General features: G+C 41.3%; 1 protein-coding gene across 8 annotated transcripts in view; it reads right to left on the bottom strand.

The window, feature by feature from the left end:
* Positions 1-1,565: 1,565 nt before the first annotated feature.
* The window catches only part of SERPINB7 (serpin family B member 7), a 37,272-nt gene continuing 16,758 nt past the window's right edge, over positions 1,566-22,079 (bottom strand). For 5 of the 8 annotated variants that reach the window (XM_043444489.1, XM_043444485.1, XM_043444490.1 and 2 more), the window contains 7 exons: positions 20,206-20,391; positions 15,390-15,440; positions 14,728-14,847; positions 9,891-10,008; positions 6,828-6,970; positions 3,870-4,016; positions 1,566-2,717 (listed from right to left, as the gene is read on the bottom strand). In XM_043444489.1, coding sequence (XP_043300424.1) covers positions 2,319-2,717; positions 3,870-4,016; positions 6,828-6,970; positions 9,891-10,008; positions 14,728-14,847; positions 15,390-15,440; positions 20,206-20,373 — 1,146 coding nt within the window. In that variant the 5' untranslated portion in view covers positions 20,374-20,391 and the 3' untranslated portion in view covers positions 1,566-2,318. Of the gene's footprint in view, positions 2,718-3,869; positions 4,017-6,827; positions 6,971-9,890; positions 10,009-14,727; positions 14,848-15,389; positions 15,441-20,205; positions 20,392-21,116; positions 21,247-21,774 lie in introns of all 8 variants that reach the window. The other 3 variants (XM_043444487.1, XM_043444488.1, XM_043444491.1) reach the window with 3 other exon arrangements.

The raw sequence follows: 22,079 nt of genomic DNA, 5'->3' as shown, positions 1-22,079 counted from the left end.
TTGGGTCATTTATTTTTCTGGAATTGAGCTGCAGGGGTTGCTTGTATATTTTTGAGATTAATCCTTTGTCTGTTGCTTCGTTTGCTATTATTTTCTCCCATTCTGAGGGCTGTCTTTTCACCTTGCTTATAGTTTCCTTTGTTGTGCAAAAGCTTTTAAGTTTCATTAGGTCCTATTTGTTTATTCTTGCTTTTATGTCCAATATTCTGGGAGGTGGGTCATAGAGGATCCTGCTGTGATTATGTCGAGAGTGTTTTGCCTATGTTCTCCTCTAGGAGTTTTATTAAACTGTGGAAAATTCTTAAAGAGATGGGAATACCAGACCATCTTACCTGTCTCTTGAGAAACCTATATGCAGGTCAGGAAGCAACAGTTAGAACTGGACATGGAACAACAGACTGGTTCCAAATAGGAAAAGGAGTACGTCAAAGCTGTATATTGTCACCCTGCTTATTTAACTTATATGCAGAGTACATCATGAAAAACGCTGGGCTGGAAGAAGCACAAGCTGGAATCAAGATTGCTGGGAGAAATATCAATAACCTCAGATATGCAGATGACACCACCCTTATGGCAGAAAGTGAAGAAGGAACTAAAAAGCCTCTTGATGAAAGTGAAAGAGGAGAGTGAAAAAGTTGGCTTAAAGCTCAACATTCAGAAAACTAAGATCATGGCATCTGGTCCCATCACTTCATGGCAAATAGATGGGGAAACAGTGGAAACAGTGGCAGACTTTATTTTTGGGGGCTCCAAAATCACTGCAGATGGTGATTGCAGCCATGAAATTAAAAGATGCTTACTCCTTGGAAGGAAAGTTATGACCAACCTAGACAGCATATTAAAAAGCAGAGACATTACTTTGCCAACAAAGGTCCATCTAGTCAAGGCTATGGTTTTTCCAGTGGTCATGTATGGATGTGAGAGTTGGACAGTGAAGAAAGCTGAGCACCGAAGAATTGATGCTTTTGAACTGTGGTGTTGGAGAAGACTCTTGAGAGTTCCTTGGACTGCAAGGAGATCCAACCGGTCCATCCTAGAAGAGATCAGTCCTGGATGTTCATTAGAAGGACTGATGTTGATGCTGAAACTGCAGTACTTTGGCCACCTCATGCGAAGAGTTGACTCATTGGAAAAGATCCTAATGCTGGGAAGGATTGGGGGCAGGAGGAGAAGGGGATGACAGAGGATGAGATGGCTGGACGGCATCACTGAGTCGATGGACATGGGTTTGGGTAGACTCCGGGAGTTGGTGATGGACAGGGAGGCCTGGTGTGCTGCGATTCATGGGGATGCAAAGAGTCAGACACGACTGAGCGACTGAACTGAACTGAACTGGATATATGCAAATTATGTAACCTTATGAACTTAAATCCTAATATTTAATTTTAAATTAAATGATCTGCTTATGTAAGTATCTGTAAAAGTAACTTTTGTGTGCAATAAAATAGCAACATTGACCAAATCATATTTATATTAAAAAAGCATTCTTTCTTTTAGTTGCTTGCTTGGCCTAGAAAAGAGTGCCAATACTCCCACAATTCGTCCAAGAACAATCACAAGGTATAATTATTTTGTATTTCTTTATTCTGATAAATAAAGAAAAAGAACAAACTACACATCATATGAAATAATATGCTATAAACAAATGGCAAAAGTTAAAAGACACTAATTTAATATTTGAAAAGCTATGTACACATCAAATCTCTACCAAGGAAAGGCTGAAAGGTGTCAACTCAAAATTATTGATGAAATATTTTGCTGGTTCCCAATCCTAAATCCATAATTTTTAGCATCTAGATTAGATACTAATTTCAAACCAGATATATGAAAAGTCAATTCTGATGTCTTCTTAGCTCAGCAGGAAAAGTTATCCTTGACACTTATTTCCAGCAGCTGGATCTTCTTCCTAGATATTTGCAATGAAACTAGAATATCTGTGATAACTACAGTCTCAAAAAATATCCCTAGGGCTGCTTCTACATTACTTCTCTAACATTACAGGTAGAGCATTCCACAGTTCCCAGATAGTATACCCAGATCTTTGTGCAAGTGGCTATGGTGAAGACTGGTAGAAATCAGTGTGGATAGAAAGACAATGAAATTAGAAAGAGGTGGGCCTGATGGTGGTAGAAATGCTAAGAGCAAGATCAGGACAATCAACCAGGTCAAGTCAAGTCACCCAAATCTTCTGCTGATCAATGTTAGAAGGAAGTAAACCTAAAGGAGTCATCACATGCTTCCAATTAAACTTAAATCTACTTCCTTGTGGTGGTTCCTTGATGTTGTTGCTTCTGTTCTAATAAAAACCAATTGTAGTTTCAAGGGCAAGAGACTTTGCCACTGAACAAGATGATGTCATCCTTCCTGATTATAAATAGGAATGGGTGATCAGCTCGGAACACACTCGACTCAGGCAGCTGCTTTTCTACGATGTTGCTCCCTGTGACAGCACTGGCCTCTGTGCCCTCCTCGGTGACCTCTATGTAAGACTTGTGCATCAGTTTTGATACATATAGACGGCCTCCTGCAGCTATACCAGAGAGATCAGCTCTGTATTCATCAAAGATAGCTCTCAGCCCTAGGGCTTCTAAGTAGTGCTTGATTTCATAATTCTTCTCTATCTTGAACTGAGGTAGAAACACTTCGACATACTGAGATTTCATTTTTCTTGGATTGGTCCAGTCCATTAGATTCTGAAAAGTCAGTTTGTTTTCAATCTGTAGAAATAGTTACAAGGCAACTTAGAACCATATGGTTAAGAAACAGATGAAACAATAGCTACAGAGGTATATGGTTTTCCCTAACAATTCTCTCCTGGATATTTGCTTGTAAGTATGTGAAAGGGTGCCAGGGGAGTCTAGAAATGGGAAATGATTAAAACAAATGGTTCAAGTACTCTTGAATGAATCATATGTTTAATTTGCTCTGCTATGACAAGGTGTGGTTTATTTGTATTGATATTTCAAGGCATTTCGTTCTCTGCCCACATATTAACATATATAGACCAAGTGGAACAGTGAGCAAGTGAAGGAATTTGGGAATCAGAGATCATGAGAGGGAGAAAGGAACTCAGCAGTCATTTGAATCAGTGTTTCCTGACCATTTCTGCCTCATGAAAGACATGGAAAATAACATTTGCATAACATGCAGGAGTAAACCAGTGGAACCCCGGGTAGCCAACAGCAAGGAGGTCAGAGCTGTAGCCTCCAGAATTGTGCGATCAGCATCCCCCAGCGCAGGCGCCCACACTGGAAAATTTGGACACAAATTGACCCTCCTACTCCACATGTGTGACAACTAGCTCAAGACAGTGTAGGGAGATGTGCCCAAGGTGCACAGCTAGGACCCTTAGTGACATAGTGCATGCGTGTGTGTGTGTGTACCCAGTCGTGTCTGACTTTGCAAACACATGGACTATAGCCCGCCAGGCTCCTCTGTCTATGAAATTCTCCAGGCAAGAACACTAGAGTGGGTAGCCATTTCCTTCTCCAGGGGATCTTCCGGACCCAGAGATCGAACCCATGTCTCCTTCTTGACAGGTGGATTCTTTACCACTGAGCCATCTGGGAAGCCCCTAGTGACAGGGTGAGGGGCCACATATATCTTTCCAAAACCACTGCCCCAAAGTGACTCACAAATTGAACTCACCAACTCCTTAACACTGAGAATTGATCATAGATTATTCCAGATTTATAACAGGAAAAGTTTTCATATGAACATAGTTTACAAATCTTGGATTAATAAATGAACAAATGGGTAAGTGACTAATTCTAACAACCTGAAATCTTGAAGTTGATAGATAAGAACACAATCAAGGGTCCTAGATGTCTTCTTATTCCCCAGCAGTGAGAGCAACAGTGGTAACTTACTTGGGATAGGTCATTATCCGGCAGCATTATGTACATGCTTATACCACCATGATATCTGAGCTCAAGAACCTGCATGGATGGATCTTTAATGACAGACAAATTGAACTTCCGTTCTTGATGCATCATGGCCACTGCTTTCCCAGGACACTGAAAGTCAAGTCATTAAAAAAAAAAACAAAAATTAAAGCCCGCCTTATTTCATTTATTGACCAAATACAATGAGAATAGTGCTGCAGGTTTTTCTTTCCAGTGGATTTTCCCCAACTTGCTGCCAGTGGTGGTCCTATTGGTCCACATCTCGAGTAAAACCACAGATTTTGAGAGTAACTACCTGAGCTTAAAACTCACCAACTGTGTGACCTTGGGAAAGTTACTTCGCCTCTCTATGTCTCTACACCTCATCTCTGTAATGGAGGTAAACACAGTCTCTATTGCATAGGATTGTTTTAAAGATTATGTGCCTTACTATAGCTAGCACTTGGAACATTGTCTTGCATTTAGTGTTTTATCTGAAAATGTCTATATCATGTCATGAATAATTATTAAATAGCATTATAATTTCAAGTGATTGCTATAGATTTTTCTCTATAGAAGTAAAATACAGGCAAGTGTTATAAAAATTACAATTTAATAATGGGGTGTTGTAAAGCTGTTTTTAAATTCCTGCGAAATATTTGACAAATTAACTTGAGGGAAACACTGTAGCTCTTATCTTTAGGATACCACTTCTAGATTTAGAAACATAATAGAGAGATAATAAACTGTCTTTCTAAAAGATATTGTGATTCTGCAAGTTTTTCAGTATTTGTATAAAAGTTCCCTTTACGAAAGAAGATCCTACGGAGGAGGACGGGTAAATCTTACGCTTGAATCATGGGTTCTTCCTCCTCCAGAAAGATTGTCCTTTGTGACCAAGAATCCAAACCCCAGAAAGAGCACACGTGATGCAGTAAAGAAAAGAAGGCGCCTTCCTAGTGAGACAGGCAGGTGCCTTCTCCCTGACTCTGGAACCACGGGGGCCGAGCCGCAAAGTCTCATTTCCAAGCTAGGGCAGGGACAATTCCCACAGTTGCGTTATGCTGGAGAAAGGTGGAAACCAGACTTCTTAACGAAGGGATGACTTCACCAGTTTTGGATGGAACCAAAGCTGTCAAGTGATATAGATTCTACAGCATGTTATATTATGAGTTATATATTAGAACTCTATTATAAGGGATATAGTCAGGAAGATTATTTTAAACAATGTTATTATACTTTATGTTAATACTTACAGATATTTTATTTGCACATACTCATATTTATTTAAATAAGCCATTATTTAGGAGCAAAATACAAACAAACAAAACCCCACAGACAGTGCAGGAAAGAGTCATGCTTCATTTTCATTTATGGAAATGAGTTAACAAATGCAGTCTATCAGAGGAGTTGAAGGAAAGAGTGGGAAATAAAAGCTCATTTCCAAATACCATTAACACTGTCAGCCTCAGTCATTAAAATTCTGTGTGTGTGCACTTGGTCATGTTCAACTCTTTGCAATCCCATGGACTGTAGTCCGCCAGGCTCCTCTGTCCACGGAATTTTCCAGGCAAGAATACTGGTGTGGATTGCCATGCTCTCCTCCAGGGGATCTTCCCTACCCAGGGATCAAACCTGAGTCTCCTGCATCTCCTGCATTGGCAGGTGGATTCTTTACCACTAGCGCCACCTGGGAAGCCCCATTACAATTCTGGGACTGTCTAATATGCTTCATCTTGCAATTACACAGCTAACATCTCTATCAGACAGAGTTATGGTTTACTAGGATTTATTAGGTTTCAGTTTTTTCACTTAGGATTTTCAAAATACTTCTATGCTCCTCTCTATGTTCTCATAGAGGCACCTACATTATAGACTTGCTCCTGAGTTGGGCTCTCCTTGGGACCCTGCAGCTAAGGGCACACAGCAGGACTGGCCGGCCTCCATGCAGGTGCTAAAGGCCACCAAACTCCAAGTCCTCCTGGCGTCTGATCTACTCTGCTCAAGTTTCTTCTCCGTCCTCCCAAAGCGCTCCTCTCCCCACAGACACAGCCTGCTAGGCAACCTCTTACTGCCCATCTCCTCACTCCTCAGTCATTTTCGATTTCCACGAGCTCTCTGCACTCGTGTCTAAAACTTCTGATATAGAAAGGTGCAGAAAGAACGTTTCAATAGCATTTTCCACTTAAAAATAAAACTATGTTTAAACATTAAATCTGAATTTCTATGCTTCAACATGAAAGACTGAGGATTGAAAGGAACTTGTTGTTGTTGTTCAGTCACAAAGTCATGTCTAGCTCTTTGTACGCCATGGAATGCAACAGTCCAGTCTTCCCTGTCCTTCTTAATCTCCAGAGTTTGCTCAGATTTATGTCCATTGAGTTGGTGATGATATCTAACCATCTCATCCTCTGTAATCCTCTTCTCCTGCCCTCAATCTTTCCCAGCATCAGGGTATTTTCCAATGAGTCAGCTCTTGGCATCAGGTGACCAAAGTATTGAAAGGAATGTTCTAGGTGAACTAATGGAATAACTTGGTTTTACTTGTGAGAAAGACTATGGGTTTAAGGTTCATGTGCTAAGACAAGGTAACTCCTATGAAGCAAGGTAAGGACCCTAACGTGGCATGTCTGACTACAAAGTCTTTGATGTTTCTACTTTACTAAGATTATTGTGTGAAAATGAAAGTATTAGTCTCTCAGTCATGTCCAACTCTGCGACTCCATGGACTGTAGCCCACCAGGCTCCTCTGTCCATGGGATTCTCCAGGCCAGAATACTGGAGTGGATTGCTGTGCCCTTCTCCAGGGGGTCTTCCCAATCCAGGGATTGAACCTAGGTCTCCTGCATTGCAGGTGGTTTCTTTACTATCTGAGTCACTGGGGAAGCCCTGTAAAGGCATATTATTGGCAAAAACCTTTCTAAATTAAACAGAATTCCATACCTTGGGGGATCTGAAATGGCAATTTTGTGTCTGGCTCTTGGTGAAGGCTGACTCCCACTTGCCTTTGAAGTATACAGCGTTCACCAGCACCATCACAGCAGATGAGCTTATGGTACCTTCATGAAAGACATCCCTGATTTTGCCTTTTGAAAAATAAATTGAGAAAAAAATGCAAATTTTAAAAAGCTAAAGACAAGATGAATATTTTTCTTATCACATAATTTAAATGATCATGATATCAGTAATAATCTGTGATCAATTATTTTGTCCAGCACTTTCCATGTGCAATGCTTTATGTGCAATATTTGGTTTAATTCTCACAAAATCCCTGTAGGGAAGGCACTACTATTATTTCTGTTGCCTGCTGAGAAATCTAGGGCATAGAAAAGTAATTTGTACAAAGTCACATAAAACAGGATTCTGGCCCAAGAAGACAATTCTCAGAGACCTTCCCTACTCATAGACACCAAACTGCCTTCATTTATTCCATTGATGAGGCCATAGCATTCCAAGTATAGTTTAATGCCATTTCATTGAATGGGTTAATTCCTACATTCCATGTTCATGAGATTTTTGCTAAATGCCTTGCACTATTCTGGATACTGAACAGGATCCTATGGGGCCTTCCCTGGGCAGGCCTTCCCACATACCCTCTCCTTTAGCTCCTCTCTGAAGTGCCTAGATAATAGTATTTGATACACATTTGCTGGTGGCACTAGTTACAAAGAATTTGCCTGCCAATGTAAGAGAAGCAGGAGACTCAGGAATATAATGGGTTTCCCCAGTGGCTCAGATGGTGAAGAATCTGCCAGCAATGCAGGAGATCTGGGTTCGGTCTCTGGGTCGGGAAGCTCCCCTGGAGGAGGAAATGGCAACCCACTCCAGTATTCTTGCCTGGAGAATTCCATGGATAGAGGAGCCTGGTGGACTACCATCCGTGGGGTCACAAAGAGCCAGACACAACTGAAGGGACTTAGCATTCCCACATTTCCTGAGTTGTCTTGCATATATGAAAAACCTCCCCCGTACCAAATGGAGGATGTTAACTGCCTAACACCAGAGCCCATAGCCTCAAGCCTCTTGGAGCCTAAGGACTGAGAACGTGAACCTCTGTGACACCACCCTGGTGCCTCAGCATTAACCAGAGAATTCTTCACGAGCTGATCACAAACTCTGCAACTCCCCACCTCCCCTGGCTTTTAAAAATGCTTTGCTGAAACTCTTCCAGGAGCTCAGGGCTTTTTGGGTCCACCACAGGGACCACTTACTTGGTCCTGCAGTAAACCTTTCTCTGCTTCCAAACTCTGATGGTTCAGTTTGTTTGGCTTCACTGTGTGTTGGCCTCATGAACGTTCATTAACAAGTCCAGTGTAGTGGGGGCACCACCTTAATGCAGTTGCAGCATCCTGGGGTCACAGCCCTGTGCTCAGTGTGGGGTGGAAACACAGTGTCTATGGCCAGGCCACCTGCTTGAGCTGAGGGCAAGGTGAGCGCCAGGGAGAATTTCCAAAACGTTGGGACTCTTTATTCAAAACTTGGAAGCTTTGGAGAGCTAACTGTATTTGGGAAAATCCTAACTTATTCTGATTCAATAGGAAGAGTAAGATTGGAAAGGTTGGTGGCAGGAGCCAGATAATTGAGCTTGGAACGTCTGATATGAATTTTTTATTATCTTGAAGGCGATGGAAAAGCATTGTTCAAGATTCACTGAAACACGAAAAAGGGCATGGTCATGATGGATCAGATTTGCCTTTATAAAGGATGACTTTGGCAGTGTGTGTAGGATTGAAGAGGGAGTGGAGGGTGGTGGGAGGAGGAGGAATAAAACCTAATAAGGCCAAGGTAGGTTTATTGGAATATTGACATCATTTTGAAGTGTTCCTCTAAATAAGTATTGAGTCCATGCCCTCATCACAGTGAGAATAATTATACATAGATTTGCGTGAGAAAGGAAGAAGGGAAAATAAATTACTGCTCCAAATAAAGAAAGGTAGTAGTAATTTGATGTGCCAAAATACTTTAACACTAAGCGGAAGGCAAGAGGAAAGGGGATGACAGAAGATGAGATGGTTGGATGGCATCACCAACTCAATGGACATGAATTTGAGCAAACTCCAGGAGATGGTGAAGGACAAGGAAGCCTGGCATGCTTTAGGGTTGCAAAGAGTCAGACACGACTGAGCAACTGAACAACATTAGAAAACTAATTGCATAGTTTTTTGATTTATGAAGAGTATATTTGAAATACATGGTAGCTAATGGTCAAATTAGCTCTACTGAAGTAATGATGAATGAATGAGCAAAAGCAAAACTGAGCCACTGTATTCTTACTTTCTGGAATAATTATATGCTTTTGAATGTTTGTACTTAAGGGTGCAAGTTACATGTCTCATATTTTTGAAATGGAACCAAACTCAGAAAATATATATATTGTTCAGAGTATAAATTAAGGCCATTTCTTAGGTAAAGAAATGACAAGCTTTGGAATCATTGACTAAGAAAACAATAAATAGATTTCTTTATTTGTTTGGTACTAAACCAGACCATTAGCTGAATTTCATTTTTAGTTGGAAAGAGACTTGTCAATAAAGAAATATTCTTTTTTATGAAAGGAACCACCATTGCCAGATATATAATTTTGATAAATGAAGAGAATTTAAAATTAAATTTATTTTTTCAACAGAGTGTCATAAAAACCTATGTGTGTGTATGCTCAGTTGTGTCCAATTCTTTGAGACCCATGGACTATAGCCGACCAGGCTCTGCTGTTTATGGGATTTTCCTGGCAAGAATACTGGAATGAGTTGCCATCTCCTCCTGCAGGGGATCTTCCCAACCCAGGGAAGATGTGTCTCCTGCATTGGCAGGTGAATTCTTTACCATTGTGCCACCTGGGAATTCCCTGGACAAAACCTTGAGCAATTTTAAATAACAACAATCATTACTTCTGATAAGCAGGCACAGTTTCTCATATATACAAAAGACTCCCAACTTTAACATTGGGAGTTCTTAATAGTCACATATAACTGACAATCTTGCAGAAAAACAGGGCTTTGCACTCACCATGGGTCTCATTTTCAATCCATTTGTTAATTTTATATCTGGTGTCTTCCACATCATTTGTAAAGTCAACTCTTTCCACTTTGGCATTATATAATTTCTTAGCACACTCAATATAGTCCTATAAATATAAATGATATGCAGCTTTATAAGTAATAAATATAGTTCTTGTACTTACAAATCACCACCAACTAAGCACCATAAGAAATATACATTTGAAATTGTCCCCTCATTTCCACTACCTTACTCAAGGACTACATCCTGCCTCAAAGGTGAAGAACTATGGCTGGGAGGGAGGACCAGAGAACTTGAAGTTGAATTTGCATAGCAAGCACACTGAAATGCATTGAGACCAACACAGGTTATGGCTAATACGCACCCCCTCAGCTTCACCACTGCTTTCTCACCGTAAATATTTCAGGAGCCTCCTACCTCTTGCCCCTTGTTTGTGTCATCCTCATTCTACTGAAAAACTGTTCAAGAAACCTAGCAGATATCACCTCAATCAAGTGATCAAAGATAACACTGTCAGCAATAGGATTAATCAAAATCCTGCCAGAGGAGCAATAAGGATAATATGATGAAAATAAAACAATACCTGTGATGTTTTCTATCAAATCAGATGGAGGAGTGATCTAAAGAAATGGTGATAACCATTTGCAACATATGTGTGTTAGTTGCTCAGTCGTGTCCAACTCTTTGCAACCCCATGGACTGTAGCCCGCCAGGCTCCTCTGTCCATGGGATTCTCCAGGCAAGAATACTGGAGTGAGTTGTCATTCCCTTCTCCAGGGGATCTTCCCGACCCAGGGATCAAACACCAGTCTTCCACACTGCAGGTAGATTTTTTACTGTCTGAGCACCAGGGAAGACTTTTATGACATATAAGAGTATCAGATCAACTTTTTGTACACCTTAGACTTACACAGTGTTATATGTTAATTATGTCTCAATAGAGCTGGAAAAAATATGACTCTAATTATGAAGAAACATCAAACAGATTCACACTGAAGGACATTCTAAAATATAACTAGTCTAAAACTGGACATTATGAATAATCATTAAAAGTGTCAAGATCCTTAAAGTCAAAAAAAGGCTAGGAAACTGTTCCAAATTGAAAGATACTAAAGATACATACCAACAAAACACAATGCATGATTCTGAAGTAAACTATTTTGCTATGGGATGATGTAGTGATGATTGCTTAGATTCAAACAGATCTAAAGATTAGCTGATAATGATATAACAGTGTGAATTTCCTGATTATGATGGTTGCACTGTGCTTATGTAGGAGAATCTCATTGTTTGTAGGATTACACCAAAGACTTCAAATATGATTAGGGATCTCCAATGGTTCAGGAAAAAAATTTTTTCTTCTCTATAATACTTGCAACTTTTCTGTAAGTTTCAGATTATTTCAATATAGCCTTTCTTTTGAAAAGTAGAAGGAAGACCTAATAAGTCTTCTTCACTAAGGGACTGTGAAGCTTAAGGAAAAGGAGAAGACAAATTTGACCCAAATACTTGGTGGATAATTCACTGAGAGAGAACACAGAAGAAAGAGAAATCAGAGGACAGAAGGGATGGCACATGAGAGTCTGGAGGTGCCCGTCTGAGGACTGGCAGGAGGCAGGGAGAACAAGGCTAAAGAACTACACACTGTTTGAACATGCAATCTCTCCCTGGGTAAGAAAGTCAACTGAAAATGGAAGATGGCTGAGGACAGAAAGTTTAAAGAACACTAGTACTTTAGGGATGCCTGGAGGAACAAATATAAACAAAAGAGACTGAGATGAAATAAAGAGACTGAGTAGAAAACCAGGAGAAATCAATACCATAAAAACAATGAGAGGGGAGAGTTTCAGTGAACATCATTCATGTTGAATACTATGAAGAGGCAAATAAGATAAAAACTGCAAAGTGTTCATAGCTTGGGTGTCCACATGGAAGGCAGCAGTCAACTTCATAAAAAGGATTTCAGGGGAGCATTTAACATAGAAGCCAGATTGCAATGGATTGAGGAGTAAAAGGGGGGCGGGGGGAATGGACTCCGAGAGTACATATTATTCTTTCATTAAGCTGGACTTTTCAAGCTTACATTTTCAGAGTGAGAAACAATAAGATGGGAAGGAGAATCATTAAGCAGCTTCTAAAGAAAAACTTTAGAAAAAAAGGTACCTTGTACATATATTTATATGCTATGAGAAAGAAGAAGGTAGTGTAGTAAAAGCCCAATAAAGAATATTGATGAAATGATAACACCAAGGAAGGGTGTAGGAGGCAAGAAAGCAGTGGAGGAATTGACCGTTTAGGAAAACTGTTCCCTCTGAAATTGATGGAAAGAGGGGGAAAGATCAGCAAATAGGTTGGGATATGAGTCCTGCCTCTATTCTCTTTGTCAAGTAGAAGACAAGAACTTCAATTGAAACTGATGGTGGTAGTAAGGGGTTGTCGGGAAACTGAGAGAAGTAGGAGAGTTTTCAGAAACTGCTGTCAGGAATGAAACACCAAAGCTGGCTGTTGGACACCACGAAGAACATCTGACTGGGACGGCAGGGAGACCGCCACGTCGCGGTGGTGGTGGTAAGTGCACACGTCCAGGCTCCCCACACGCATTCTTTTGTAGCCCAGGCACAGCTATGAGTGAAGTCACAGCACTGATCCTGATTCAGGGCTTTGCTGGGGGCAGAGAATAGGGAAGGAATAGCCGAGAGTAGTTCAGTGCAGGAGTAAAGCTAGGCCGGGAGAGCTGATTTGCTGAGAGAAAGTCGGGAGATCAAGAGAGCGGATGACTCAGTGCAGCTGCAGAACAGGTAGAGTGGGGATGAAAGAATGAGAGGCACGCGACGGTGTGACTATGCTGGGAAACTGGAGTTGTGGACTTCAGGTTGCTGATGAGTTTCAGGGTGTGGCTCAGGTATCTATAATGGTGTAAAGAGAAGGTCAGGAAACTGTGGAAGCTGAATCATCCATAGGGACACTAAGTTTATTCGAAACAGTGGCAGAATCAGGCATGGAATAACATGTACAGCGGTCCTAAGCAAGGCACATTTAGCAAGGATTGGGGGAGGAGGGAGAACATGGGATCAGAGATAGTGGTTGGGTCTTCTATAATACCATATTTTCACAGAGACTATTTACACAATATTATCTTTATCAATTCTAGTAGAATATGTATCCTCTTATTTGAACCCATACTCAAATGTGAGTTAAAAAGTGTTATAAGAAGAAATGTAAGAAGCTTGGAGATTATCTATCTTTGTACTGATCTATCTGATTGAAATTTGATGATAGGTACATTTAAATCAAAAGTAGTTTTTAGAATAACTTATTATACTTTTAAATGTTTGGGAGGAAAAAAACTGGCTGTCTTGTTTTCACTGTTCTTGATTAGATCTCACCTTTCCTGTGCTTCTGGGCACATTGCAAAGAGAGTCAGAAAAAGGAACATGGACACAAGCCGCTGTAAACAGCACCGTGATAGACACGTCAGCATGCAGGCTATGGCTGAGGGTCCCTCAGGAACACAACAGCATCGTGGGCACTGAGACTCAAACTGTGGGCTGAACATCACGGTGGCTCCTGTGAAACTTGTGTAGGATACCTTTGGGAGGATTAAAAGCAGAGTGACCTAATGCTTCATAATTGACAAGTTGCCAGACAATTCAGGAGTGGTGCTGGAAAGGGCAAAGAATCTGAGTGGGTGACAGACACACGAAGCATTAATGGCTGGGCGGGACACAGAGAGCTGGAGAAGATGCAAGCGGAGACCAGCCCAAAGATGTCACGGGGTGGAGTTTTTATAGTTGTGTGAGACGTGGAGAATTAAAAGGGAGAACAGACTTCCCCCAGAGAATCGTGGCCACTGTGTCTGCTTGAACAGTGCTACCAGCTTCTGGTTGTCATAGCAATGATGGGTCAGGCACACCAGAATGCAAGAGTGCGTTCTGGGACTTGCTCGTCTTTGAATGAGGAGAATTCCATGATGAGTGAATTGGTAATTCAAACACCATGTAGTAGTACCAAAAATCAGGCTGCTGACCTCAAGTTATTCACCTCCTGTGTTGTCTTAGCTGCAATTCTACCATTGGCCAGTCTTATACGACTATGTCTCTTACCAAGAACTCTTTTATAAGTGTGTGCCACGTGCTCAGTCATGCCCAACTCTTTGCAACACCATGTCTGTACCCACCAGACTCCTCTGTCCATGGGATTAGGTAAGAAAATTGCAGTGGGTAGCCATTCCCTACTCCAGGGATCTTCCTGACCCATAGATTGAACCCATGTCTCCTGTGTCTGCTGCATTGTAAGTGGATTCCTTCCAAGCTGAGCCATTGGGGAAGCCCCCTTTTATGAGTGATCTTATTGAAAAGATAAGTAACTGCTGGGAGGAGAGATGGAAGGGCATAGCTGAGGAAAAAAGGGAGGTGAACTCAGCACTGGGGATGAAGAACTGTCCTAGAAGATGGAAAACTCAAAGGAAAGGTGGATAGGCTTTTTCTCTGCTGCCCATAGACAACCGTAAATGCATTGTCTGCTCCTCCCACCCCAATTCTAACTCCAGCGGACATGGCTGCCAGTGGACAAGCTCTCTCTGTCTTGGAGCATGTCAGTCTAGTGACCCTGAATATGTGATCACTCAGGTGAAGAAAAGTTGTACTTTGGAAATAAAGTGATAATATTGAGAAGCATCTGGAAACCTAATTAATAGTGACAGGAAAAAAAAATATCACCTTGGTATGGCCCCATGGAAAGGTACAAGCCTTTATTCAGATGATGAATTGAACAAGACTCAGGTTCATAACAGAAATAACCATCTAACATAGGAGCCTGCACTTACCTTTCGAATATCAAATACTTTTTCTGCAAAAAGTCCATTGGCAATGCTGAGTTCATAATCCTTGTGGGATGTGTTTATATCAGACAGAACTCCTTTCAGTTGAGATTGGAGTCCTGGCTGCTGTTAAAAAGATTTATAAAAAATTATTCTTGGGCTGCAAAGATATGTCTACTCTTTTTACACATGAAATAAAACATGTATAATATTATCATAAAAGAATTTAAAGCAATGATGCTTATTAAAGCAGGAAACAGTGTCATATACATCTAAAATTTTTCACCCTTTCTCAAAATAGTGTCTGTGATCAAAGTTAATTAAAGGAGTTAGTGAAATAAATAAATAACCTTAAAATAAAACTATTAACAGAAGATAATGAATTTGTCTAATGCATGTACTAAATAATTCATTTTACCAATGTAAGTTGACTGTGAATATCAAAGGATAAAACGCAAACATTTAGTTCCACACTATCTTGCCAAATTTTAGCTAACACGTAAGTAAAATATTGGCTTACTTGATAATTTACAAATAAATTATCAAAAATTGTATCTGGAATACCCACAATACAGAAATCTGAATGACACATGATATATTAGTGAGATGGGGATTTTTCTAAATCGATTCTTACAGTCTCTTTCTCTAGAAGAACATATTGTCTTTACCTGAGTATCAGCAGAGTGCCCGTGTCCTGAGAAGGTATTAAAGTGAAGCACCTGTAAAGAGCAGCAAGGAAAGCAGTCAGCAAGCAGTGGCAAACAAGAAGAGAGCTAATAAAAACAAGTGGAGGTTTCACTGTTGGCGGTTGTGTTTGTGTATTTGTTTGTTGGCACATAGGGCGGCAATGAACTGTGCAACTGTCCTATTGATGTGTTTAGAACAAGACTATTCATTGGGGAAAGTATCACAAACTGGGAGAATTCATAAATAAATGGCTACAAAGTGAAATATGTTTAATAATTTTGGTTTGCTCATTCTTGGGGATCAATTTAATAATTACTCACTGATTAAACCTGAACCAGAATCAAAAATAGTCTCATAAAAAAATGGAAACTTTGTTTAATGAAACAGGAGGCAAGATTGGGGCTAACTACATATGCACCAAGACGTAAGTGATTTCCCTGGTGGTCCAGTGGCCAAGACTCTGTACCTCCAATGCCAGGAGTCCCAGGTTTGAGTCCTGATCAAGGAACTAGATCCCGGGTGCCACAACTAAGGCCTGGTGCCACCAATTAATAAATAATTTTTTAAGACATAAAAGGGAAAACTAGTTACTGAGTATCTAGCAAATATTAAATAGGAAGAAAAATTGGGATTTGATAGATATAATTTTTGAACCTACGATTATTTGAGAGGCTTCCCTGGTGGCTCAGTGGTAAAGAATCTTCCTGCCAACACAGGAGACATAAGAGACATGGGTTTGATCCCTGGGTTGGAAGATACCCTGGAGAAGGAAATGGCAACCCACTCCAATATTCTTGCTTGGGAAATCCCATGGACAGAAGAGCCTGGAAGGCTACAGTCCATGGAGTGACAGAGTTGGACATGACTGAGTGACTAAACAAACAAAAAAATTACTTGAAATTGAGCAGTTTGGGGTTTTCCTTTTTCAGCATGGCTCTCAATAACCCCATTATTCTAATAATTGCTCCTATGCCCATCTTGATTTCTTACTACACTTTATCTGTCTTTTTCCAGGCCCTCTGTCTCTGGGATCTGAAATGCAAAACAGCTCCATTAATAGGAAGTAGGAAAATGTACCATGCGTATGAGAATCACTAATGCAGCTGTCTGGGGAAGAGTGCATCCTGCCTCCTGGGCATGGATGGACAGTGATGGGAGTAGCGTTTATCTTATATTCCCCCAACCAGTCATCTGAAAGATCTAAACAACTGCCAGGCAATGGTGGATTTGTTCTATTGTCTCAGTTTGTGACTCAGAATATCATTGGTTGAATTTTCTGTAAAAAGATGTAGCTTTGCCTTAAGGGACCTTTCAGGCTGTGTTCGTGTGTGAGGAGTGGGAGTAGGGAGAAGGTTGGGAGGACTGTTCTGACGCAGGGTAAAGAGACACATATGGGAATTTAACTAAACCAATGTTGCTATCAGGGCCTCTGTGAGGGATTTCTACTTCAAAGCCTCAGACCCCTAGTTCTAGCACCATCTTATTGGCTTGGGGAGAATGGAACAGCTCAGAAAGGGATATGAAAACTTATAAAGACTATTAGTATCATTGTTAGTCTTTAAATGCCACAAAGAATTGGAACCTAACCTCAATTTCTACCTCCTCTTAATCTAGGGTGATAATATGAGATGGAATGAGAGACAAGGCAAAGTCTACAAGGCAAATCTGATATATACATTCATTCTACTGTAAATTAAAAAAGCACAAATGGGGTCTTTGCAGACATCGAGGACTATGCCTGGAAGCCTGGGTGTCATTTTCCCCTAGTTCTAGGCAGTTGTGGAGCAGGAAGAGCATCAGCGCCCTTTCTCATCCTTCAGTGCCTTCAAGGATATTGTGGTTACCTCTTCCCAGCTGATCAAGTTGACTAGAATATTCCAGGGTTCGTAATTTTGCCTCACAGTTTTGTGGTCAGTTTCATTGTGACTATGATTCATCAACAGAACACTGAAATTACTAATTTAAGGGACTTCCCTAACTGTCCAGTGGTTAAGACACCCCCTTCCAATGCAGGAGCTGCAGATTCCATCCCTGGTCCAGAAACTACAATCCCACATGCCTCTTGTGTGGCCAAAACACATAAAATAGAAGCAATATTGTAACACATTCAATAAAGACTTTACAAAAGGTCCACATCAAGCAAAAAAAAAATCTCAAAAAAAAAAAAAAGAAATTGCTAATTTGTCGCTAAGAAAGGAAGGTTCAACAAGGACCCTCCTTCCCATGGAGTTTATTTTGTAATCACAAGGAGAGGAAACAAAAGCATGAGTTGTATTACTTGGATTATGTTATTATAGGGCTTCCCTGGTGGCTCAGATGGTAACGAATCTGCCTGCAATGCAGGAGACCTGGATTCGATCCCTGGGTTGGGAAGATCCCCTGGAGAAGGGAAAGGCCACCCACTCCAGTGTTTTTGCCTGGAAAATCCCCATGTACAGAAGTACCTGGTGGGCTACAGTCCATCGGGTCACCAAGAAGAGGTTTTTTTAATTCTTACTGATTTGTAACATTCATGTTAAAAGTTTACCCCTCAGTACCCCAGAACTGAAAAAGGAAAAGTTGCAAAGAAAAGTCTGTATCTTCAGTCACCTCAGTGGAGGGAAGCACTAACCAGCTTTTGTTCACTGAACTTGAACTTGGGCGGCCCCATTACACATTTCCTTTCTAAAATAAGGCCTGGAAGTTGGAGGGTCCATTTCTGTCATCTTTGAGAAAGATTTAACCAAGAGAAGGCTGGTAAAACTCTGGAAGTCATATTGATTGTTATGTAATGCTATCTTTAGTAAAATATATATGGCTTTGTGAAAAAACATTTTGAATGGTGTCTGCTCCTCTGAGTTCTAAACCTTTTCCTCACTACCTCATAAAAACACCCTAGTAATTAACTTAATTAACTGAAGCTTAGCAAGGAGAAAGGAATCTTCTCTTCTTTTTGACCAAAATTTCTGTCAGACTAACTTTTTAAATTCCTGCAGCTGTTTTTTAAAAAAAAAATTCCCCAAGATCACCACTAGATAGATCAGCTATTTGAGAATATGTGGATGTACCAGAAACAGACTCACTTGCTTCTAAAACATTATGCATTTTAAATAATGAATGGAAATCTTTTTTATTAGTTGCTAGATTGATTTTTCCAAAGTCAATACCCGTATTTATCAAAATATTGGCTTCAAGATAATTGAAGCTTTATGATAATGTACTTTGAGCTACCTTTCAGTTTGCTGACTTAGGGCAGACAGCTCTTCCTCTTGGGGATATTTGGTGGCTTCTAGGGACACCTTTTATTTTCACGATGGGGGAGAGGTGTGCTGATGATATCCAACAGGAAGGGGCGGGGGAGTGCTGCAAACCCTTCTATAAAGCACGGAACAGCCCCTCACAACAAAGAATTCTCTGACCCAGAAGGTCAGTAGAGCCAAGGTTGAAAAACTGCTTTAGAATAAGACCTTCCTGAGTTTACTAGCACAGAGATGGTGTGACAACCCCTGCATAAAACCGGGGAAATGATGCCAACTCCAGGGTTATTGTAAGCATCAAATAAGATGCATGGGGAGCTTATCCCAGAGCCTGACCCTGATGACGTTCCCAGCTGGCTGTTATCATTGCGTTAGCATGACGTGCTCAGCACACCAGCTTAGAAACCACCCCAGCTCTAGGACAGCAGCATTCTTAGACTCTGGTTATTCCCTAGCATCAGTCACTGGTGGAGCAGTCCAGAGAGTGAAACAAGTCTTTCCAGCTTCCGTGACTGCACAAATAACCTTCGACACGTACCTAAGTGTGAAAGGTTACGGCAGGGATCATTCCCTCTTGCACTGGTTTATGAATTAAAATAATGGGAGGAATCAGTGGGCAGAAGGTTGGGCATCGAAGTTTCAACATGCAGCTCGGCCCTGGTATCTCACCTGCTGCTGACCCACTGAATTTCGAAGGCAAGTTCCTGAGAGGAGGGAGAGAAACCATGACCTTTTCGCCTCCCTGTGGTCTCACTCAGGGTAGTGGACAGGAGTGAGTTAATAAGCTCTTTCTAAATGTGGTGGGGAAGGTGATACTGGCGACAGTGTGACAAGCATCCTGGTGGGCTGCCATCATCCAGACTGTACTATTATGTCATTTGTGGGCAGGTCACCAGGGCCTAAGCTAGGACTTCACTGGCATTTCTTTCTGGCTCTTCCTTCTCATCCATATTACTCAGGTATGCGTGCATGCTCAGTCACTTGGTCCTGTCTGACTCCTTGCAACCCCATGGACTGTAGCCCACCAGGCTCCTCTGTCCGTGTGATTTTCCAGGCAAGAACACTGGAGTGGGTTGCCATTCTGTTCTCCAGGGGATCTTCCCGACCCAGGGATTAACCCAGGTCTCTTGGGTCTCCTGCATTGGCAGCAGGTTCTTTACCACTGAGCCGCCATCACTCAGGCTGAGGCTCTCTACTTCCGTGTGCACCTGGAATGTCCATCAAAGCTCAAGTGCTGGGCCCCATCCCCATAGTTTCTGATTCAGTAGGTCTGAGTTGGAGCTGAAGATTTTGAATTCCTACTGATATCTCCAGGTGAAGCTGGCATGGGAAACACACTTCAAGACCCACACTAAGGCACAGGATCAAAGCTGCAGTTCTGGAAATGTTCCAGCTTAAAGAGCAGGGGTTGCAAGCTGTGTTATTTCATCCCCCTGGACGGGATCCACTGAGAGGTCTTCCTTTACATGAGACCATTGCAGTGCAATATTCTCTTGGGAAAAACAGTTCGCCCTGATGATCGATTACAAAAGTCATGGCTGGTGATGCAATCAAGACTGACCTTATCAATCTGAGAAGCACAGTCACCCCTTGCACCCAAACGAACCAGGGCCAGGGCAGTGAAGAGGCTCAGAGAGGAAAAGAACACATTTTCACTTCCTTGATTGCTGTCCATCTCTCTGAACAGGTTGAAGCAAAAGTCTGCATCTGCGGCAGCGAGGAAGGCCATGGTGAAATGGAGTACAGGCTAGAGAGGGAGAAAAGAAAGAGCTCCAAGTACGTTTTCTGTGGATATTACAGAGTTTCTTTTTTCAATTAGAGTATATTTACCTTACAAAGTTGTGTTAGTTTCCACTGTACAATAAAGTGCATGCTAAGTCATTTCAGTCATGTCCAACTCTTTGCGACCCCATGGACTGTAGCCTGCCAGGCTCTGTGCATGGGATTCTCCAGGCAAGAATACTGGAGTGGGTTGCCATGCCCTCCTGCAGGGGATCTTCCTGACCCAGGGATCAAACCTGCGTCTCTTATGTCTCCTGCATTGGCAGGGGGGGGTTCTTTACCACTAGCGCCACCTGAGAAGCCCTGAATCAGCTGTAGGTATACATATATCCCCTCCCTCCTGAGTCTCCTTCCCCCCCACCCTGTCCCACCCCTCCAGGTTATCACCAGACACCAAGCTGAGCTCCCGTTCTGTCCAGGAGCTTCCCACTAGCTGTCTGTTTTACACATGGCTGTCTACATATAATTTTTACATTCTTTAATTTTTTAAATCTGAGGCTTCATTCTTCAACCTTGGATGTAACTATCAAATAACTCACAACAAAAAGAAAAAAATTTTTTGGCCAAGTATTCTTGCTATCAAAGCTCTAAGACTCTCTTCTGGCAACAATATTATGGTATCTTTTTTAAAAAACATTGCTCTTCTTTAGCACGATGTTTCCATATTTCTGCCTGTGCCCTCATACTCACATCCAGGGCAGAGTCTCACTGTTCCTGGAGGTGGAATTTCCAGCTTCAGTGATCTTTGATAATTCTGTCTTGAGTCCCAAGCAAACACATTTATGGGGCCTACTATTTCTCAGATCTCCAGATTTCTAGGCTGAAATATAGCAGAAATGCTGTGTTGCTGTTGTTGTTCAGTCACTAAGTCATGTATGACTCTCTGTGAACCCCTGGGCTGTAGCCCGCCAGTCTCCTCTGTCCATGGGATTTCCCAGGCAAGGACACTGGAGTGGGCTGCCATTTCCTTCTCTGGGAGATATTCCCAACCCAGGGTTGGAACCCATGTCTCCTGCATTGGCGGGCATGTTCTTTGCCACTGAGCTGCCGTGGAAGCCCCAGAAGTGTTGTTACAGTAAAGCAAATTTTACATTAGACAGTCTATTCAAGGGACTATATTTCAGGAAGAAAAATTATGTGTTACATTCTCTCTCTTCAAATAATTTTCAAGACTTCATGTTGGTTGCCAAAAAATCATAGTATTGAAATGAAATTAGTCACTCTTAGGATAGTAACTTCAAAAGCAAAACCATAATAATTCTTTCTAAATATTTACAGAGGAAATTACATTTAATAAAGCATTGTAGGCACATTAACATATTTATACAAACCCTCTTGGGGGACCTACCTGAGTGGTCCATTGGGGGTCTGAAAGCTATTTGGTAGTTTCATAATCCAAAATACAAAAACACACTCTTCAGTACATTTTTCCTCAGTCAAGTCCCAACTGTTCTTGTTGTTTTATAAATGCAACTTTTACTATTTTACCCCCGGGTGAGAAAGAGACGTTTCATGTTTTTAAAAATTATTCTTTAAATCACTTTCTAAAAAAGCAACAATCACAAAATTTTATTTTCTAATTTTTTAGTCATCCTCTTGACTTTTCACAAAACTGTTGTCGTATTGAAGAGAAGAGAAGCTACACAGGAATGT

The sequence above is a fragment of the Cervus canadensis genome, chromosome 23 (assembly GCF_019320065.1).
Source record: "Cervus canadensis isolate Bull #8, Minnesota chromosome 23, ASM1932006v1, whole genome shotgun sequence".
Taxonomy (NCBI): Eukaryota; Metazoa; Chordata; class Mammalia; order Artiodactyla; family Cervidae; genus Cervus; species Cervus canadensis.
The sequence above is the reverse complement of the archived record's forward strand: the minus strand, read 5'-3'. Positions and strand labels throughout refer to the sequence as shown.